We start from the raw sequence: 22,140 nt of genomic DNA, 5'->3' as shown, positions 1-22,140 counted from the left end.
AAATCTTATGCAAGTAAGAAATATAAAGGGTTCAGATGTCCTAGTTTTGTTCAGTTGTATGAAAGGACGCATACTGTAGAAAATACTGAGAATAAGCCATGTGGGGCAGTATTCAGCTTTCAGAATTTTCCTCAAAGTTGTAGAGAATTCACAAATGGGAAGATCATTTTACTCTCTTTAAAAATTGTAGTAAGACTTTCAACTTTCCAGGTCCCTTTGAACAGCATTTAAGAAATCACACTAGAGAAAAGCCCTGTATATAGAAATGTGGTAGGATCTTTGTTTGTTTCAGATCCATTTGAACTTGTTCAGACTTGAGGAAATTTTCATTTTATTTCATTTTATTTATTACTTTTCAGAAAACAACTGTAGGTGTGTGAAGAGGTGTGTGCCTTCATTTCTTTTTTTATCTATTCAGAGGTAACAAAAATGCACCCTGGGATGGAGAGGAACATTGCATCAGCATGAAGATTTGAAAGCAACATGTTTTATGGGTTAAATCTCTCTTATTGTTAGATTCCATTTTCCTGTATTCTAAGTATTTTGTGTCTAATGTTTTATTACTTATTGTATATGTTAGTTTAGGCCTCTCCAGTCCAGCCTTTGGTAGATTGGTGAAATGTTTCTTCTGAACTTCCTTCCTCTCTTTCTTTGTTCACATTTCACCCAGGAGTGTTCCACCATTGAGTTTCTCCACAGTCTTTTTAATTGTTATTTTTTGAGATGGGGTGAGGCTGGGAGCTGGGACCATAGGGATGTGTCTATTTACCCTGTAGCTGGCCTATTTCTTTTCCCTGATTGCTTATTGATCTGTTGATGACCCTGGGACCCCACTCTTGTCACTTGTGCTTGTTCTAAGTCTCATGAATTGTGCTGTATGTAGGCACATTAAAAAGCATTAGGATATCATGTCATTTGTGTATATTACTTGGAGAGGCACTTTCTCAAAACATTTTGCCCTATGCTTGAGTTGCTTTCTCTTTTCTTTACCCAGTTCTGGGGACACAATCCTGCCTTGTGCATGCTACACAGGCATTCTAGCACTGAGTACTCCTGTAGCTAAGTGGTGAGTTTGCTGTTGCTGTGTGTGTGGACCCCACTGATTACCATATCAGCAGATGCAGCTCTGCAGGTGTTTCCTCCACAATTTTAGATGGTCTCTTCCTTCTTAAAGGTCTTTTATACCAGTGGATTTTTAAAAAAAAAAACTTCATCCAACATAGCTTTTCTCCCCATGAATAATACTTAGGTGGAATATTCTAGAAATCCTAGGCTTCATTTTTCTCTGTGTTTAGAGTAGCTCACTAGCCCTGGGAAAATTGTGTGCTGATTTTCTTAATACACACCACGTGACCAAAGACTTGGTAAGAAGCACCACAGTCTGATGTCCTAATATAGTTGCCCTCCCTTCTCCACCAAAGAATCTTAAATAAGCTTCTCGAGAGACCTTCACCATAATCTTTCAACAGAATATCAGGAAAAAAATTTGCAAAAATCTCAATGTGGGTTATAACACAGACTTCTGTTTTTGTGTTAAAGCTTAGAAGACCTCTGAACAATCTTACAATTTATACACAAACACTTTCTGTGAACAAAACAAAACAAAAGACACCTTTATGTATACCCCTACAAAAAGTATGAACCTCCATCCCTGTCACACTGGGTGTAAATGCAGATCAAGGAAATTCCAAGCAGTGATCTAAATTTTTAGGTGATACCCCTTAGAACTCTGCATCTAATAGTCTGCTCCTGGAGCATTCCTTGGGTGTCTAGCCTCATGTGCCCTACATCACTGATGGAGCTACAGCTTCCAACCAGGTGATGTTGTGCAATACATGATGTGGAGAGGGCTGTTTCTGCTCAGGCTAAAGAATTCAATGACTTGTCCTATGGACTCAAAGCATCCTGAGCAAAACCTCACCCACAACCTATTCAGGAATCATGGATCTTGTGTGATCATTGCTAAGAGTTCCTTACATACTTGTGTTCAAATTTTTAAGGTAACCAACCTGCTAATGATGGGATGATTGTCACTGCTATATCTGTTGCTGGCCTTTTGCTGAGTGTCAGTGTTCATTTGGAAAGGAAAGCCAAAAGAGTGTGCTGTGGCACTTCTGTTTTTAATAAATACAGCTTAAGCCATTCAGGATTACTGTAAACTGTCTTTCCACCTACTGAGACAGTGTGGCAATTTCCTAGTTTTACATCTTTGATTTAGTAGAAATATTGCATACTGGTGTATGAGTACTTGATGCAATCTGGACATCTTTGTAAGGAATTCATTTGCCAAAGCAGAAGTTGCAGGCTTGCTCCTGGGCAGTGTGAGGAACTGGAGTGAATGCAACTGTCCTAGGGTGCCAGCATTCTTTGTAGGAATTCAGTCTTGGTGAGTACGTGAGTGCAGGACTCAGACTCCTAAGAGGGCTACAGAATCTTCTGACAGGATCTGCCTACCCCTTTTGGTTAATAGTGTTGGCATGTGGACTGACATGTGGATGGCCACCTTATGATGGGTTTGGGTTTTTAGGAGAGTAAGTAGTGAGAATATATAATGATTAAATGACAATTAAAATATTCTGTGTCATACTGAATATATGATTTGGAGGCCAAAACCCAATAACAAGTCACCTCTTGGACCTTCAATCACATATTTTCCTTTCATATATGCACTTTGTCACAAACTTTTGTAGTGTGATGCTTATGTGAAACAAACTGAGATGAATATGGAGAGGTTTATTTAATGGTACAGTGTACTAGAAGTTTTAAAGATTTGCAGCAGACTTAAATTCCACTCTTGTTAAAATTTTATGAAAGACTGTGAAATCCTCAAAATTCTTGTGAATCCCCTGGCTCTGTGGTATACACCTGAAATTCCAGTTGCTCAAGATTCTTAGGCAGGAGGATTTTGCTTTCTTTTCATATTTTTTAGAGAGAGGATTTTTATTACTTATTTTTTAGTTTTCGGTGGACACAACATCTTTAGTTTATTTTTATGTTGTGCTGAGGATCAAATCCAGTGCCCCACGCATGCCAGGTGAGCACACTACAATTTGAGGCCATGGCCCTAGCCCATTTATTCACTTTTTAAGAAAATTATTTCTTACTTGTCAGTGGACATTTACTTATTTAATTATATGTTGTCCTAAGAATCAAACCCAGTGCCTCACATATGCTAGGCATGTTGTCAACTACTGAACCACAACCTTAGCCCAAGTGTTGTGATTTGTAAGGTGACTTACCTGGATTACAAAGAGTAAAGAACTCAGTGCAACGCTGTCTCTAAAACACTAACTCAAATAATAAATTAAAAAGAAGGCTGGGAGGTGTCTCAGTGGTTGTGTCCCCCGAGTTCAATTCCCAGTACCTCCAAGAAAAATACATTAGGAACCAAGATTTAATAAACTGTTTTATGGATGGATGGGCTTGTCCATTATACTGTTTTCTTCTTTGGATTCTCAGGCATGGTTTACTAGTTTAGGAACTCTGTAAAATTTACCAATTCAATAAAAAGCAAGTCTATGGTTTTAAAAAATAATAATATAGCAAGGTCCATAAGGGGCAGCTTCCTGCTCTAGGAACCCTCAGTAATTGGTAGTCATCACAAGTGGCCATAATGTCCTTATCATAAAGAGTTTGTGGAAGCTTCTGTTGTGCAGGAGTTTCTGAAGGTGCTAAAAGTGCCTGTGTTTTCAGAGAGTTGGTGGAGGAATTCCATATGGAGGTCTCTGATTTATAGATGATGTCATTGGGGCGCTCAAATGAAACTGATAAGTGAAGAACACATTGCCACATGGTCTCATGCATTCTCTCAGGCCCATTACAGTTATGCTCACACCCACCTTCTTTGAACCACAATAAAAGGGATGCTCAGAGGCAAAGTGCTCCTGCCCTCAATTCAGTCTCTACCATGGGGACAATAAGAGCACCTGGAATTCAATTCTCAGCCCTGGGAAGCTATGTGCCCACTTTTCCACACCCGTGGGAATATGACTTCTTACACAATAGCCCCCCTTGGCCATGGGCAATATTATTAGGTAGAATGAACTTGGGCAAGTGAGCAGGATGTGAAAGACTTCACAAAGCCCAACTTAAGAGCAGAGAATAAAATTGTACTTAATTTCCAGGAGGGGGGTAGACATGACAGGCAGTATTGGCCCCACTTGGCAATTTTTTGTTTTATATGCAGGGTTAATGGGCCAAGCTGAGCAGGGTTTTTGTTTCTTTCTGGTTTGACTATCAGCTGAAACCCAGGAAGCTGAGAGCGCTGGGTCAGCTTCTCACGGTATGTTGCTTCCTAGGGCTTATGGCTTTTCTTGAAAACCTTGACATGGAAAGAATACACGGAGGGGGACTTGTTCCTGACAAAGTGAGGTCAGTCTGTGCAATAGAGTGACATGTGTCAAGGGGGGAAGTGAGAGTGCGCTCACAGACATGTTATAAGAACACAGATACCTGAAGCTTAAATCCTACAGATAATACTAAATCCTAGATAAAATTTGCCCTATACATACATGCCTATGATTACTCTTTCTCTAAAACCTCAAAGTCCTTGTCAGCATCTGAAGACAGGGTAAGGACAGGGTTTCCTTGTCTTCCTGCTGTAGGGGCACTGGTCAAAGTTCCTTTTCTGCTTTGCATCATGACCTTTTCTGTTTGATGTTGAGGCAAACACCTGACCAGACCTGTGGGATCCCCAGAGTCAGGTCTCTGCACAAGACTTCCTAACAGTCAAAGTAGAACATGCTCACTAAGCACAAGTCACCCATTTTATTTCCACCGCACATTGCTGCCCTAGAGGATTGCCTTCCTTCCTCCCCCACCCTCTGTGCTGGGGATGGAACCCTGAGCATCAGAGCCAACCCCAATTGCTTCCTTTCATAGCTCAGGCTGCCTCCTCAAAGCCACAGAGGCTGGAAGGTGATGAGAATTACTAAAATAGTTTTCAAATTGTTTTGATTTTTAGATATTATATATGAGTCATATATATGATATCTTTAAATAGTGTTTCAAAAATTTGGAGACTGGGTCTTTCTAAGTCGCTTCAGGTCGCATCAGCTGAGTGGAAAAATATATGTATAGATGCAATATCGTTCTTTCTTTTTAAGGTCCTGGGGAATAAACCCAATGGGGCTTGACCTGGACCTCTGAGCTACATCCCACCCTTTCCCTTTTATTTTAAGAGAGGGTCTCTCTGACCTTGGGCTCCTCCAGCCTCAGCCTCCCCGAGAAGCTGTGCTTTGGTTTTGTGTTGAGGTTAAACCCAGGGCCTTGCCAAGCTCCAAAAGCAGCGCCAGGTGTCACCTCTGTACCACAGGCAAAGCCAAGGCTTCCCACCTGGATTAGGTCCCAGCACAGCCTGGAAGCTGCTCCTGAAAAGGGCTGGGGCCAAGAATCCGTCACTCTACCCAATTTCAGGCAGTGATTGGATGATGTTAGCTGTCATTCACGATGCAGAGGCGGGCCTGGAGGCCATCCATCCGGGAAGCTGGAGCAACTGTCCAATCAGTGCGCAGAGGAAGGGGAAGGGCGGGCTTCCACAACATTGCGGGCCTTCTTCCTCACCCACCGGGCTACTCCTTCTCTGGCCGAGTTTCTGTTCCAGTGACCCATTGACTCTGCCGCTGCCTGTGTCCCCGGGGATTTTGGGGGCCGGGAAGTTCCTCCAGAGGACGCCGGGTCACCACGGAAGCCAAAAATGGTGAATTTGCGACCAGGGCTGAAGGTGCGGCGTTGGGGCCCGGCGCGGGGGTGAGCTGCGGAGGGCGGCGGATTCCACGCTGGCAGGTGGCCCTGGCCCCTGTGCCCTGGTTCCCTGGGGGTTTGGAAGCGCGGTTCAGGGCCCTGGTGTCCCCTTTGCTCCCTACTGGTGGCCCACACCCACTCTTCCCAACGTGGAGGAAGCAGGGCCACAAATGCACCTTCCTCCTCCCAGGGGAGCTCCTCCGGAGGCTGCTGTAGGTCCTCCAAATTGCAGGCGCCTCCTGCCTTCTAAACCCACCTTCCCTCCACCTCACAGCTCGGCCAGACGTTGGTTCTTCCCACTTGGTCCAAATGGACACCGTCCGCTAATTGTCACTTTTCATCTAGTGAAATATTGGAAAAAGTCTTCCTCCCTCCCTCCCTCCCTTTTTTCCTCCCTCTCTCCTTCCCTCCTTTGCTCCCTCCCTCCCTCAGCCATAATTTGTGATCCTCCTGCTTCAGCCTCCCACGTATCTGGAATGACAGGCCTGTGCCACTGTCCTTGGCAAGAACAACACTTTTGAAAGCATTTGTTTTCTATTTGTGAATGTTATACTTGAGGGGAAAGAATAATCACTTAACATTTCCTTGTGTTTGGTCAAAATAACTGCTTTAAAGGGAATTAAGAAGTTGTTTATAGATCCCAGGGATATGGAATCCTGGGCTGCACCAATAGAGGATAACTGCTCCCTTTTCTGATAGTCCATGATGTAGAGTCACCCCAGTCGTGTAGTCCCTTAAGCACACAGGGAAATAATGATGTAGGGACAGAGGAGGCAAGGCACTGAAGATAGCTGGAAACAGTTTTATCTGGCTGCAGCCAGTCTCAGAGGGCACTGCTTTTGCTGTAATCAATCAATTCATCCCCTGAACCCCGAGTTCAGGTGGTTTCAGAATCTTATACCCAACATGTAAGGGGAGGGACTCAGAAGTTCACATTGTAATACTGAGACCCACAAATAACTCTCAGACCACACAGTCTCATTCCAGTTAAGCCTTTATTGCTGGCCAGTGGCAGACACTCTGCTCTCGAAAGAATGAGGTTGTCAGAGTGGGGCCCCTACCTTAACTTGGCTCCATATTTAAGCACAAAAACCACAAAAGGGACATTTGGAGGTTCAGGCAATGCCAGCAAGCTGGAAAGTTGTGGTCAGTTAGTCTCTGGTTGGCACATAGATCATTCTGTGTTCTTAGGGGATTTTCATGAATAAAAGAATGCAAACTGCCCCAGTCATGACCTTTTTGAGTGTCATGGCTGAGTTCACAAAATGGAGTCACCATAGTCAAGTTGTCACATCACATACATAAAAGCAGCTTTTTCTTTCACTGTTCTAGCCACGTTAACCCTTCAAGGACTGCACCTGAGAAGGGGAGAGCTTCTTCTCCCCTTTCTTTCCTCCCCCACCAGCTGTTTCCATGGTGCCCAGTTGGTGACTTCTCTGTGAATCCCAGCTCAAGGCCAGATGCCTTGTTTGCACATTTCTACAAACTACTATACTGGATACAAGTGTGTAAAAAACTAGTAAGGGGATTTCGAGTCCAGCACTTGGAGTGCTAATTTCTCCCATACTAGCCACCCGGTAAAATAGGGCAACACGAAAATAGGAAGTTTATCTACACTGAACTTTTTTATGGACACTCTCTTGTTGACAGTCCTAAAATTAGCCATGGTGAAGATTTCTGGAGAAACCCAGTTAAAATTTTCTGTGAAGGAAGGGGATGCCACTACAATAATGTCTGATTCATTTACTGTCCTTCATCCCTAGCTCTTTTCAATATGATTTTCAGAAAGGATCTGGCTACGTTGCCCAGCCTGGCCTGAAAGTTGTGATCCTTCTGCCTCAGCTTCCCAAGCTGTTGGGATTAAAGGCATTGACAACCCCAACTACAAAACATACTTCATTTTAACCCAAATATTAATGACCATACTAAGGAACATGGATTCAAGTTACCCTGAATGATGTTTGTGTCCCTCTTTTCTTTCCTTCTTTTCTTTTCTTTTTTTCCTTTCCTTTCCTTTCCTTTCCTTTCCTTTCCTTTCCTTTCCTTTCCTTTCCTTTCCTTTCCCTTTCCCTTTCTTTCCTTCCTTCCTTCCTTCCTTCCTTCCTTCTTTTTTTTAATATACCAGAGATTGAACGCAGGGACACTTAAACACTGAGCCACATCCCCACACCTTTTTTTTTTTTTTTTTTTTTTTTTTTAGTTCTCAGCAGACACAACATCTTTGTTTGTATGTGGTGCTGAGGATCGAACCTGGGCCACACGCATGCCAGGCGGGCACGCTACCACTTGAGCCACATTCCCAGCCCATATCCCCAGTACTTTTTACATTGTATTTTCAGATGTGATCTCACCAAGTCTCTTATGGTCTCACTACGTTGCTGAGGCTGCCTTTGAATTTAGCAATCCTCCTATCTTAGCCTCTCAAGCTGCTTGGATTACAGTTGTGCGCCACTGTGTCTGGCCTACATGAACTTTTATAAAAGAAACTTGTGTATCACGACATTAACCAATTGCATTGGTAGGAACATCAGATTAATGGGGTACAGAAAAAAATAAAGAAAATTTTTTCTGTATGTCTGTTATTGCATTCTGAGCTTTGGTAGATTTTGGAGACTAGGCATCTGGTAAGGTTAGTGGTATATTCTGAGAAGTTTTGAGAATTGTGTTCTGATACAGAAATTAAGATAATTGGCTATGAAAGGACTTAAGATAGCCCAAGATAATTTTTGTTCTCCATACAGAACCCTGCCTTTGCACCATCATGGTGGTCTGGTTGGCCAAAGTCAAGTACTCTGAAGGTTCTTTGATGTAGATGCAACTGTATAGAGAACTTGAGTTCACAGCTGTAAAAATCTTGTGCTTCTCCTTTATCTTCCTTAGGTGTAGACACCATGTCAGATTTCTTGGGCAGAGGTTCCCTTTGGATGCCTCGCAGGGTCCCATGTCCTCAGCCACTGTCCTCTCCTGGAGCTGCCACAAGGTGCCCACAGCTGCCCTGGTCCCTTCAAGGTGAACAGAACTTCAGGCCCTGGGTCAGCTCCTCCTAGAGGACAGCCTGAGGTGTGGGGTGCAGCCTCTCAGGGAAGCTGCTGGGGGCTCTGGGCTGAGGAATCTCCTGGAACAGGCCTCATCTAGACAGCTACTTCCTTGGGAACTTGTTTTCCCCAAGCTCTTTCCCCATTCCTTTGTGACAGGTGGCCAGTCAGCCTGTGGATGCTGGTGCTGAGGGGCCAGGTCACCAGTGATTCCTGCCCTTTCAGTTTCACAGTGTGAAGGAGCGAAACCTGTCCCAGAGCATAAGGACCACCCACCCCAGTGCAGAGCTGTGCAAACCTGAAAAGCCTCTTAGAGTGGAGTCATGGTCCAGGTCTCTTGGAGGGTGATCCTAGAGGCTTTCAGGGAGCAAGACCAGGAGGGAGCAAGTCCCAGCTATCAGGAACCTTCCCTGCCCCTTGAGCCTGACACATGTGTGCTCCCTCAGCACCAAAGCTTTCTGTGTATCACTTTGAAATGATGTGCTCACTTATCTGAGGCCCCGGTTTATTTATTCAGAGCCACATGGGATGGACTAATATTAAAGAGGCAAGAAAGAAGTGGATTTTTTAAAAGTCTGGTTGCATTTCCATTGTTAAAAATCCCAACTTACAGCCAGGTACAGTGGTGCACACCTTTGATCGTTTCTTCTCCAGAGGTTCAGACAGGAGTGTTGCAAATTTGAGGACAGCCTTAGGAACTTATCCAGGCCTTATGCAATCTGGTGAGACTGTGTCTCAAAATAAAGTATAAAAATGACTGGGGATGTGGATCTGTAGTAAAATGTCCCTGGTTTTCATCTTGGGGCTATCAAAAAAGAAAGAAAGAAAAGAAAAAGAAAACACCTAATTACCTAGTTTACCTTTTGCTACCCCTGAGTATGTATAGAAAGTTTGTAAGATTCAGTCTTGTCTTTTCAGTGATTTCAAATTGAAATCCAACCCTAGATTCCAAAATGCCACGTAAGGTACAGAGAAACTCTGTTTTGCATTATTGCTGCAGAATTTGAGTCCAATACTATAAAAATAGTGGTGGATAAATTTATGAATGTGATTTCATGAAAACTAGTAACTGTCCTTGACAAGGTGATGAATTTGACAAAGGATGACATTTTTTTCACTGTTGTTATCTGGACTTGGCAGGTTCATGTTAACTGTGTGGTTTTTTGGTATCAAGAATGGAACCCAGAGTTGCTTATCCACCAGCCCCTTTTAGATTCTTTGTTTTGGTACAGAGTCTTGCTACATCGCCTAGTGCCTCAGACTCGTGAACCGCTGGGTTACAGGTGTGCACCATCACTCCCTCGTCATTGTAAAATTTAAGGACAATTTTGGCAATACCTGAAATACCCAATTATGATCATTTAATCGCTGAATATTAGTGATATAGTAAATGACACTCGTTTTCTGGAAAGGAGCCATACGTCTCTGTCTAAATAAGGGTGCTGATCCCCTCGAGCACTCCCCCTATGTCACCTGATTCCTGTTCCCTCCTAAGTGCCTCCTCCTAGGGCCACCCCTTTGGGAGCTGGCCTTTTTTTTATCTTATGAAATTTGGGATCAGCATAAATGCCCTCTCTATTCTCTCTGTCCTGTACAACATTTTGGCTGGTCTTAGATACAGTCTATTATTTTCAATTTTTTGAAAACTATTTTTTGTTGTTGCTGTAGTCTGACAAAATGCCTATTTATTTATTTTTATGTGGTGCTGAGGATCTGAAAGGTTAAGAATGTAAAGGTTTTGTTTTGTTGGTTGAAGTTCTGTTTTCCTAAAACCTGAAATTTATGTGGGTGTCAAAACAATTCCCGGAAAAACCATTAAATGTATGTTGAGAAATGTCTCCTGACAATCTGGTTGCTCTGTACAAACAACCCCTCCCGCATTCCCTGACCTCCACATGAACTCCCCAGTTCAAACAATGTATATAACCTCTGCTTAAGTTGTTCTCGGGGCTCTCAGCTCCTCTCAAGTGAGCTCTGAGCCCCAGCATGCTGGACCCCCAATAAACCCTCTGCTGTTGCATGAGACAGTCTCTTAGTGGTCTCTTCCTCTGACGCTCACCCGACCTTAACAGATCAAACCTAGGGCCTCTCATGTGCTAGGTAAGCACTCTACTGCTGATCCAAAATCCCAACCCTACTGTTGTTTTTTTTTTTAATGAGAGAGAGAGAGAAAGAGAGAGAGAGAGAATGTTTTTTAATATTTCAGTTTTCGGTGGACACAACATCTTTGTTTGTACGTGGTTCTGAGGATTGAACCCAGGCCGCACAAATGCCAGGCAAGTGGACTACCACTTGAGCCACATCCCCAGCCCCCAACAATACTATTTTTATTTTTAGATGTAGTTTTTCTTATGTTTACCTCCAAAATACAGTAAACCATGCCCTAAATTTCACAGAATTTATAGAAATGCTCAGTGTTTTTTTAGAGAGTGTAGATTATGGAAACATTCAATCTCCCCTGTGAGAAAGTGTGTTGTCTTTCCATTGATTTTGTTGTATTTTATGCCTCTAATTGTGTACCTTTTGTATTATAATCATTTTTATCTCTCATTACATGTATTTTAGTTTTTTTTTTTTTTTTGTGTGTGTGTGTGTGTGTGTGTGTGTGTGTGAGGTCTGCTGGAGATTGATCTGAGGGCCACAGACATGCTTGGCAAGTTTTCTACTACCGAGCTACTCTCCAGCCCAAGAGAATTAGTATTGTAGACTGTTTTTTTATTTATTTGCTTACTTATTGAGTGCTGGGGATTGATGCCATGGACTTGCTCATGCTTAGTTATCCTCCAGAAATGAATTTCAATTGGTGAGCAGCGTTCTGGCCGTGGGCAGCTGTTTTACTTGGTAATAAACCTACAGTCACTTCCACTAAGCACATCCTCAGCCTTGTATTTATTATTTTTTTTTATATTTTGTATAGATATAGATGGACAGAATACCTTTTTTTTTTTTTTTTTAATTTTCTGTGGTGCTGAGGATCATACCCCTTTCCTCACACATGCTAGCAAGTGCTCTGCCACTCAACTCCAATCCTGGTACCCTCTTTTAATTTTTAATGAAGACCAGTCTCACTAAATTTCTGAGTGTCTTGCTAAGTTGCTTAGACTGGCCTCCAACTTTCCATTTCCCTGCCTTGACCTCCCTATTGGCTGAAGTTACAGGTGCACACCACCACACCAGCAGTTGGAATGACTTGTCAGACCCTGCTGACAATCTGTAGTTCCTGATCAGGCGGTAACAGCAGAGATGCTGAAAGACACACACACACACACACACACACACACACACACACACACACACATACACACTCACAGTAGGAATGAGCACCTCTTTATTTTTTTCCCTTCTTCTTTTATATAGCAAAAAAGAAACACATCCTCTTGGCAGTTTACTCTTTTCCAGCATGGATAAACATTCTCAGCATAACTTTATTACTGGTCACAGTGCTCTATACTTCTTTTTTTTTTTTTTAAAGAGAGAGTGAAAGAGAGGTGAGAGAGAGAGAGAAAGAGAGAATTTTTAATATTTATTTATTATTTATTTTTTTTTAGTTCTCGGCGGACACAACATTTTTGTTGGTATGTGGTGCTGAGGATCGAACCCGGGCCGCACGCATGCCAGGCGAGCGCGCTACCGCTGAGCCACATCTCCAGCCCTCTATACTTCTTATTATACTACTTGTAGTTAGTTATTTCCTGGCAAGCGCAAAAATATATATATTTTAAACTTGGCAGAACATTCTTTTATCTTCCTCTTTTTTTTTTTTTTAAAGAGAGAGTGAGAGAGGAGAGAGAGAGAGAAGGAGAGAATTTTTTTAATATTTATTTTTTAGTTCTCGGCAGACACAACATCTTTGTTGGTATGTGGTGCTGAGGATCTAACCCGGGCCGCACGCATGCCAGGCGAGCGCGCTACCGCTTGAGCCACATCCCCAGCCCCTTTTATCTTCTTAAGATGGCAACAAGGACACAGTTCAAAGAGTTCATAGTTTCTCACAGTACCCCTTTGTTTTGCTAAGCACAGCAAAACTTAACACTTTGTGTATGTGACCACACAATGACTTTTGAAGGCTTATCATCCAATTTCTTTCAAGATGATAATAGTATTGAAAATCAGTTTCCTTGCTTTTGTCCATAGTTTTGAAATTTGTTACTCTGACTCTTCCTCTTTGCTTTATTTTTGCATTATTATGAAAATGGTGTTTAGAATATAAAATTGTTTCTCATGTATATGTAAAACTTCATGGCTTGGTAGTTTATTCACTTCTTTATGATATAAACTTTATTTTTTTTCAGAGCAATTTTTGACTTACATAGTATATTAGTCAGTGTTCTCTAGAGGAACAGCATCAAGAGGAAGTATGATTATGAAAGGCAACTTTTAGATTGGCCTACTTGACCCAAAGCTGGAAGTCCACAGTGGCCATCTGCAGCTGGAGAGTTTTAGGAGTGCTGGCTGCAGAGTCCAAGAGGCTGAAGCCGCAGAACAAGAGGGATCAATGATGCTTCCCTAGTCCAGACCACAGGTTCTGGAAACTCCCTGGAGAATCACTGGCAGAGTCCACTTAGGGAGACTGAAGGAGGCAGAGTCTGATATCCTCAGGCCACTGCAGCAGCCATCAAGAACAAATTGGAGAAGAAAGGAGCTTGCTCTGCTGCTGCTTCCTTCTTCTTCCAACTTTTGTTCCACCCAAGTCATCGTCCTATTAGATGGTGCTTCCTAGCTTGAGGAGGTTCTCCAGTCTGGTTCACTGTTCCACATGCCAATCCTTTGTAGACACACTGTTCCACATGGCAATCATTTATAGACACACCCATAAGGTTATTAATCATTGGCATCTTTTAATCCAATCAAGGTGACAATTAAATGTGACATTACTCATAGTATCGAATACCCCTTCTCTCCAGCTGATAGTCTCCACTGTTTTCAACATATTGCATTGGTGTAGGGTGTTTGTTGGTTACTAAACCATTGTTGAACATTTGATAAGGAGAATGGATGAAGCAACATGTTATGATAAGCCAAAGTTCATTCTTTACCTTAGTGTTCCTCCTCTGTGTGATGTGATTGTGTGTGTTACGTAGTTTACAAGATAATATCATACAGAAGAGTTTCACTGCTCTGGGAATTTTGTGTTCCCCCTGTTCATCACTCCTCCTCATTGCTCCCTCCCTCTCTGCTCCCTGAGTCCCTGGTACCCATCAGTTCTGCTAGTGCATCTATAATGTTGTCTTTTCCAGAATGTTTTTGACTTGGAATCTTACTGCACTCTGCCATTTCAAACTGGCTTCTCTCTCTTACCAGTCTGCCTTTAAGGGTGCTGTATCATTCCAGGCTGCAGAGCTCATTTTCTGGGTGATGTTCTTTGGTGTGGGTAAACTGCACCTTGTCCATTCAGTATTGCAAGGTGTATCTTCCTTGCATGTAGCTTTGGGCACTTCTGGATATGACTGCTGTAGTCACTGCAGTGAGGGTTCCTGTGTCCATAATTTCCCCATCATTTGCATAGACACCTGGAGTGTACAGTTTTTTACATTTATGATTGTACATTCTCTCTCTCTCTCTCTCTCTCAAAAAAATACTTTTCTTTATCTATTTAATTTGGATAATATGGTAACTTATGCCTCAGAAAGAATTAGGAGGTGTTAACTCAGCTTCTATGTTCTGGAAAAAGAGTAGAAAATTGGTGGCAGTTCTTAAGTGTCTCATGGAAGCCTGTTTGAGATATCAGAGCCTTGTCTTGCTTTTGGGTAGTAATTAGTTATTGAGTCTGTTTTTGTCAGTAGCCATGGGCTCATCTGTTTTGTGTATTTCCCCTTGTGTGTAAGTTATAGGAAATTGTCTCTCTCAAATAAATGGTCCAGTTTTTGCAAGTTGTCGAATTTGTACCAAGCATGTTTATGATAATCTTGAAGTCCCAATGCATTGTTGATGATGATACTTTTAAATGTGTTACTAGGTTTTCAATCTTCTTTGCTTTTTTCTTTAATGTTATTGTATATTGTATACTTTTTTCTTTTTATGTGTCAGTGAGGTTTGAACCCACTTTCTCCCAAGCAGTAGACAAGCACTCTTCCACTGAGCCATAACCCCAGTCCCTGTCTTCTGTATTCTTAGCCTTATGTCAGTGTATCTGTGATGCTGATGTTCATGAAGAACTTGATATTGTAGACTGCGGATTTCCTGGTTGTGGTTTCATCAACACCTTCTGTTACCTTCCTGTGGTTAATTTAGGTTTACCTTGCCCTTCTTTCTCTGTTTTTCTGAAGTGACAGTTTCAATGATTGCTTTTAGCTCTTCTTTTCTGAAATGTGCATTGGATGACTTAGAAAGCAATACAGGACCACCTCTGGTGTTCTCCAAGTATTTCCTGTGATGGACTTTTACATTTTTTCCTTCAAAATGGTCACCTTTTCTCTTGAGTCCCCTCTTTGTCCTGTGTCTGTTTAGAGTCTTGTGTTTAACGTCCCCTTCCCTGGAGGCTTTTCAGCTGCTTCTGATCTATTTTCTGCTCTAGCTCTCATGTTCTTTGAGCATACATGGGATTTCACTGGTGCTGCACTTGTAGGGGTGTGGGTTATGTCCTGTGGAGTGTTGCTGTGACCCTGAGACCTCAGTGTGCTTCCCATTTGCTTCAAGGCCCATGAAGCCCTCCTGCCTGCATCATTGTCCTGACAGAGTTGGGCTGATGTCTCTGAGTGTAATTGTGGATTCTTCCTTGTTTTGGGCGGTTCTGTATGTTTTCAGTACTTGAGTATGGTTCTGTGTCACTTGCAGGGACATTTTCTTTTTGCCAGTTCCATCACTGTGCAGACATCATAACATGCTTACAGGGCTGGGGATGTGGCTCAAGCGGTAGCGCGCTCGCCTGGCATGCGTGCGGCCCAGGTTCGAGCCTCAGCACCACATACCAACAAAGATGTTGTATCTGCCAAGAACTAAAAAATAAATATTAAAAAAATCTCTCTCTCTCTCTCTCTCTCTCTCTCTCTCTCTCTCTCTCTCTCCTCTCTCTCCTCTCTCTCCTCTCTCTCCTCTCTCTCCTCTCTCTCCTCTCTCCTCTCTCCTCTCTCCTCTCTAAAAAAAGTTAAAAGAATAACATGCTTACAGATGTGAATGGTGGCCTTTTTTACACCCTGATTGTGTAGGATAGTTTAGGATTCTGGGCTACAAACTTGTTACTTTACCACACTCTGGAAGAGCTTTTGCTTTGTTTGTTTGCACCACCTTTGCTACAGGCACCATGAATCTCTTTCACAACAGACAACCATTGCACATGTGGCCCAACGTTGATCAAAATGTCCTTGAGCGGAGCATTGGTATGTGTCTCATGACTACATTATGGTAGTGAACTAGCTGCTGTTAAGAACACTTTGACAATCATTGGACATTTATTTTCACTATGAGACTTAGAAATGTAGTGCCTGCTGTTTATTAAGAAGATTTTTTGAGAGATATAAAACTTTGTAAGATTCTTATTTGGATAAGGTGACATTTTTGGGTCATTGAGTTATTTCTAAGACACCTGCCATCTCTGCACTTACCCCATTTTGCTTTGACAGTAACCACAGGAAATTATCAAATTGTTGTGTTCATTAATAAATAAGTTAATCAAATAGAGAACTTATGTTTGTTTTTGTCACTTAATAGTAAGCTAGTTGACTTAATTTGTTCTGGAGTAAAGCACCTGCAAAGTTCTAATTGTTCTCTGTATAATCACACAGGATGAACTCAATCTCCAGTTACCACATTGTGTCAACCTGTGTGAAAGGTTGTCTAAATGTTGTCTATGAAGGAATCTCCTTATTGACCCTTTTACCAGAGGGTGTGGGTGTGGGCTGGTTCTAGGCATTTCTTTAAGTATGGAATGATAGACTTTCAGAGGAAACAAGACATTAGTAAATACCATGTTGTTTATATTAACCTTCTAGGTACAGGGAGCCAGTGTAGTTTGCAGAATCTCTCTCAAATGCTTAGTTTCATGATTCCTGCAATTTCCTACTCATCACCTTTCTTTTCTAAAGATAAGTACTATCCGAATTGCTTATATTAGCTCTGTACCACACCGGATGTTTCTAGGACATGTAATAGAGGTGTAACAGATAAAGAAGTTAGGAGTGATCTGGGAGCCTGTCTCACTTCCTGTGAACTCACCAAAGGAAGGGTATAAAGCCCTAAAAAAGGATGTTGGCCTTCTGAGTAGCCAATTTCTAGTGTTGGAATGGGTGTAAAAAATTGAGTACAGTAAAGATTTGTTGGATTAAATCATGGAATTCATCAAGAGGCCAGGGAATCATGTGAACATCATGCATGTTGAGTATAGATTTCTCATGCCGTCAATCTCTCCTGACCTCCACTCTACATTTGTGGGATATTTCAGATCTCAGTGACCTTGGAGGATGTGGCAGTGAACTTCACCCAGGAGGAGTGGGCTTTGCTGGATCCTTCCCAGAAGAACCTTTACAGAGATGTGATGCTGGAAGTCCTCAGAAACCTTGCTTCTATAGGTAATAATGATGTTTTTAAAATTAATCAAATAGAGAACTCATGTTTATTTTGGTCATTTATGTAGAAGGTGAAAAGGGAATCAGTTGGTGAACTATTGCAGCATAAATGGCACGTATCATTTGGCAAAGCATTTCTAGCTCCTAAATATTCATAAAGCTTGTTCTGTTCTTTCATTTTAGGAGACAAGTGGGAAGACAAGACCACTGAAGTTCAGATTGAAAACTCTGGGAGCAATGTAAGGTAACTGTACTCACAAGAGGAATTCGTGAGGGAATCTGAGAACTGTCATGTAATATTTAAAGGAAACCAACGAAAGAAGTATGCATAATTTGAGAAGTATTTATTCTTATAATGTTTCTTTACCAGAAATATATACGTAGCTGTAACAGATATTCAGTCTTTTCAAAGTATTTGACATGCAAAAAGTACTATAAAATTGCATATGTGAATATCACTATTTGGATAATAGCCACAGAGAAGCTGTGTTGCAAAGGATTGTTTTCTTTCAATCTCTTTATTTTCAGGCAAGTTGAACAAGTGAGAAAACCTAGCCTTTACCTGATGTTGGTAGTAATGTAAGGATCTATAAATACATACAAAATTGTGAATGAATTAAGCATTGATTATGTGTTGGTCACTTCTACAAAGAAGTCATGGTAAACTTTAAAGGCACAGAATAGTGTGGGGAAACCTTCAAATCAATTCCACCTCTTAACTGAACAAAGAAAAATTTTAGTAGGGTAAATCCATGTGACTTCATTATGTGTGCAAAAGACTTCATATGACCTTCATTCCTTCAGGCAGATCACATCTCACTCTGGACACCAACACTACAAGCATGAGGAATGTGAAGAGAAGCTATGTGAATTGAAACAATATAGGAAATCTCTGGTTTCTCTCAAAAGTGTTCACACACAAATGTTAATACAAAGGGTAGATGGATCTTATGAAAGTACAGTATGTGGAAAAGTCATCAATTGTTTCAATGAAATTGAAAGACATGAAGAAACTCATAAGGGGGGGCAACCCAATGAATGGCAACCATGTGGTGAAGCCTCTTCTTATCCCACCAGTGTTCAAAGACATATGATAACACACAGCGGAGGTAAACATTTTCAATGGGACACATGTGGGAAAGCCATTCATTTCTCCTCTTTATTTAGAAGACATGAAAGAACTCATTCTGGAGAGAAACTCTATGAATGTCAACAAGGTGTTCGGACCTGTATATCACACACAAGTCTTCAAAGGCACAGGATCACACACACAGGGGATGCACATTTCAAATGTAAGATATGTGGGAAAAACTTTGATTATCCCAGTTTACTTCAAAGACATCAGAGAATGCATACTGGAGAGAAGCCCTATGCATGTAAGCAGTGTGGGAAAGCCTTTTCTACATCTAGTTCCCTTCAGATTCATGGAAGAATGCATACTGGAGAGAAGCCCTATGAATGTAAGCAGTGTGGAAAAGCCTTCACTCAGTCCTCTCACCTTCACACACATGAAATAATACATACTGGAGAGAAGCCCTATGAATGTAAGCAGTGTGGCAAAGCCTTTTCTACATCAACTCACCTTCACTCACATGAAAAAACTCATACTGGAGAGAAGCCCTATGATTGTAAGCAGTGTGGGAAAGCCTTTGCTACATCTGGTTCCCTTCAGATTCATGGAAGAATGCACACTGGAGAGAAGCCCTATGAATGTAAGCAGTGTGGCAAAGCCTTTTCTAAATCCAGTCACCTTGACTCACATGAAAAAACTCATACTGGAGAGAAGCCCTATGATTGTAAGCAGTGTGGGAAAGCCTTTTCTACATCTGGTTCCCTTCAGATTCATGGAAGAATGCACACTGGAGAGAAGCCCTATGAATGTAAGCAGTGTGGCAAAGCCTTTGCTACAGGCGGTTCTCTTAAGATTCATGGAAGAATGCATACTGGAGAGAAGCCGTATGAATGTAAGCAGTGTGGCAAAGCCTTCACTAGTGCCTCTTTCCTTCACATACATGAACGAACTCATACTGGAGAGAAGCCCTATGAGTGTAAGCAGTGTGGAAAAGCCTTTTCTACATATGGTTCCCTTCAGATTCATGGAAGAATGCACACTGGAGAGAAGCCCTATGAATGTAAGCAGTGTGGGAAAGCCTTTGCTACAGGCGGTACCCTTCAGATTCATGGAAGAATGCACACTGGAGAGAAGCCCTATGAGTGTAAGCAGTGTGGCAAAGCCTTTGCTAGATCCAGTCACCTTCACAAACATGAAATAATACATACTAGAGAGAAGCCCTATGAATGTAAGCAGTGTGGCAAAGCCTTTGCTACATCCCCTATGCTTCGCAAACATGAAAGAATCCATACCAGAGAAAAGCGCTATGAATAACAACAATGTGGAAAAGCTTTTGCCACATCCTGTCTGCTTCACACACGTGAAAGAACAGATACTGCAGAGAAATCGTATGCATGAAAACAATTGGTAAACTTTTCTGTTATTACTGTTTCACTCATATACATGTAGGAAGTTACTGGAGAAAAATCCTTTGAATGTAAAACCTGGTAAATCAATATTTCATGTCATCCTCAAAGACAAGAAAGGGCTCACACTGCTGAAAATGTGTGTGTGTGTGTGTGTGTGTGTGTGTGAGAGAGAGAGAGAGAGACTGGGGATTATGTCTGATTGTGCTCTACACTGAGCTACATTCTAGTTACTTTTTATTTTGAGACGGGGACTTGCTGAGTTTCTTAGGGTCTTCCTTAGGTGCTGAGGCTAGCCTTCAGAATTAGCCTCTCACGTCTCAGTAATTAAAGGCAAACACCACCACATTCAACTGAATAACTCTTTAAATGTAAAAAATATCACAAATCATTCCATTTCCCCTGTTGTCTTCAAAGCCATTTTAATCATATTGAAAAAAAAAAGTCTGTGGGGGATATTCTACATCCTGTCAGCTTCCCATCCAGCCCTGTTTTCATTTTCATATATGAAAACCCTCACGGAGAGAAGCCCTGTGAGTGTGAGAATGTGGGAAATCTTCTAGTTTTCTCAGTATTTTACTAAGGACTTGGAATAAAAAGTATAAATCCTATGCAAGTAAGAAATAAAAAGGGTTCAGCTGTTCTAGTTTTGTTCAGTTGTATGAAAGGACACATACTGTAGAAAATACCGAGGATAAGCCATGTGGGGCAGTATTCAGCTTTCAGAGTTGTCCTCAAAGATGTAGTGACTTCATATCTGGGAAGATCCTTTTACTCTCTTTAAAAATTGTAGTAAGACTTTCAAGTTTCCAGGTCCCTTTGAACAGCATTTAAGAAATCACACTAGATCTCCAGTCGCACACTTCACTTGCGTTTGTGACCCAGTAACCGGTCCTCGGTGATGGAAATCCTTCCTCTAGGTTTTGGTGCACCCCAATTTTGATGGAAATTCCTAACAAGATAGCTTTTGGTCATTGTACCTCGTTATTCACCTGTGCAGTGACACTGTACACGGGGATAATGCACTCTATTCACTGCCATCTTCTCCCCAGAAATGCAAATCTAAACCACTCTAAGATACCATCTCACTCCAGTAAGATTGGCAGCCATTATGAAGTCAAACAACAACAAGTGCTGGAGAGGATGTGGGGAAAAGGGTACTCTTGTACATTGCTGGTGGGACTGCAAATTGGTGCGGCCAATTTGGAAAGCAGTATGGAGATTCCTGGGAAACCTAGGAATGGAACCACCATTTGACCCAGCTATTGCCCTTCTTAGACTATTCCCTGAGGACCTTAAAAGAGCGTACTACAGGGATACTGCCACATCAATGTTCATAGCAGCACAATTCACAATAGCTAGACTATGAAACCAACCCAGATGCCCTTCAATAGATGAATGGATAAAAAAATGTGGCATTTATACACAATGGAGTATTATGCAGCACTAAAAAATGACAAAATCATGGAATTTGCAGGGAAATGGATGGCATTAGAGCAGATTATGCTAAGTGAATCTAGCCAATCTCTAAAAAATAAATGCCAATGTCTTCTTTGATATAAGGAGAGCAACTAAGAACAGAGCAGGGAGGAAAAGCAGGAGGAAAAGATCAACATTAAACAGAGAAATGAGGTGGGAGGGAAAGGGAGAGAAAAGGGAAATTGCATGTAAATGGAAGGAGACCGTCATTGTTATACAAAATTACATATAAGAGGTTGTGAGGGGGAAGGAAAAAATTAAATTACAGCAGATGGGGTAGAGAGAGAAGATGGGAGGGGAGGGGAGGGGGGATAGTAGAGATAGGAAAGGTAGCAGAATACAACAGTTACTAGTATGGCATTATGTAAAAATTGGAAGTGTAATCGATGTGATTATGCAATCTGTATTTGGGGTACAAATGAGAGTTCATAACCCACTTGAATCAAATGTATGAAATATGATATGTCAAAGAGTTTTGTAATGTTTTGAACAACCAATAAATAAAATCACACTAGAGAAAAGCCCTGTATATAGAAATGTGGTAGGACCTTACTTTTTTCAGATCCATTTGAACTTGTTCAGACTTGAGGAAATTTTTATTTTATTTCATTTTATTTTTTTTTATCTATTCAGAGGTAACAAAAATGCACCCTGGGTTGGAGAGGAGCATTGCATCAGCAGGAAGATTTGAAAGCAACATGTTTTTCTGGGTTAAATCTCTCTTAGTGTTAGATTCCATTTTCCTGTATTTTAATTCTTTTGTTGTCCTAAGAATCAAACCCAGCGCCTCACACATGCTAGGCATGTTGTCAACTACTGAACCACAGCCTGAGCCCAAATGCTGCGATTTGTAAGGTGACTTACCTGGATTACAAAGAGTAAAGAACTCAGTGAGACCCTGTCTC

At 41.6% G+C, this 22,140-nt stretch overlaps 1 protein-coding gene across 1 annotated transcript; it reads left to right on the top strand.

The window, feature by feature from the left end:
- Window positions 1-5,533: 5,533 nt before the first annotated feature.
- LOC144251136 (uncharacterized) lies at window positions 5,534-19,748 on the top strand. Its single transcript, XM_077794232.1, is given in 4 exon segments — window positions 5,534-5,722; window positions 17,155-17,281; window positions 17,462-17,522; window positions 18,617-19,748. Coding segments are annotated over 4 exon segments (1,347 nt in total). The 5' UTR covers window positions 5,534-5,695.
- Window positions 19,749-22,140: the final 2,392 nt, after the last annotated feature.

Source organism: Urocitellus parryii, chromosome Y (genome assembly GCF_045843805.1).
Source record: "Urocitellus parryii isolate mUroPar1 chromosome Y, mUroPar1.hap1, whole genome shotgun sequence".
NCBI classification, from domain to species: domain Eukaryota; kingdom Metazoa; phylum Chordata; class Mammalia; order Rodentia; family Sciuridae; genus Urocitellus; species Urocitellus parryii.
The sequence above is the reverse complement of the archived record's forward strand: the minus strand, read 5'-3'. Positions and strand labels throughout refer to the sequence as shown.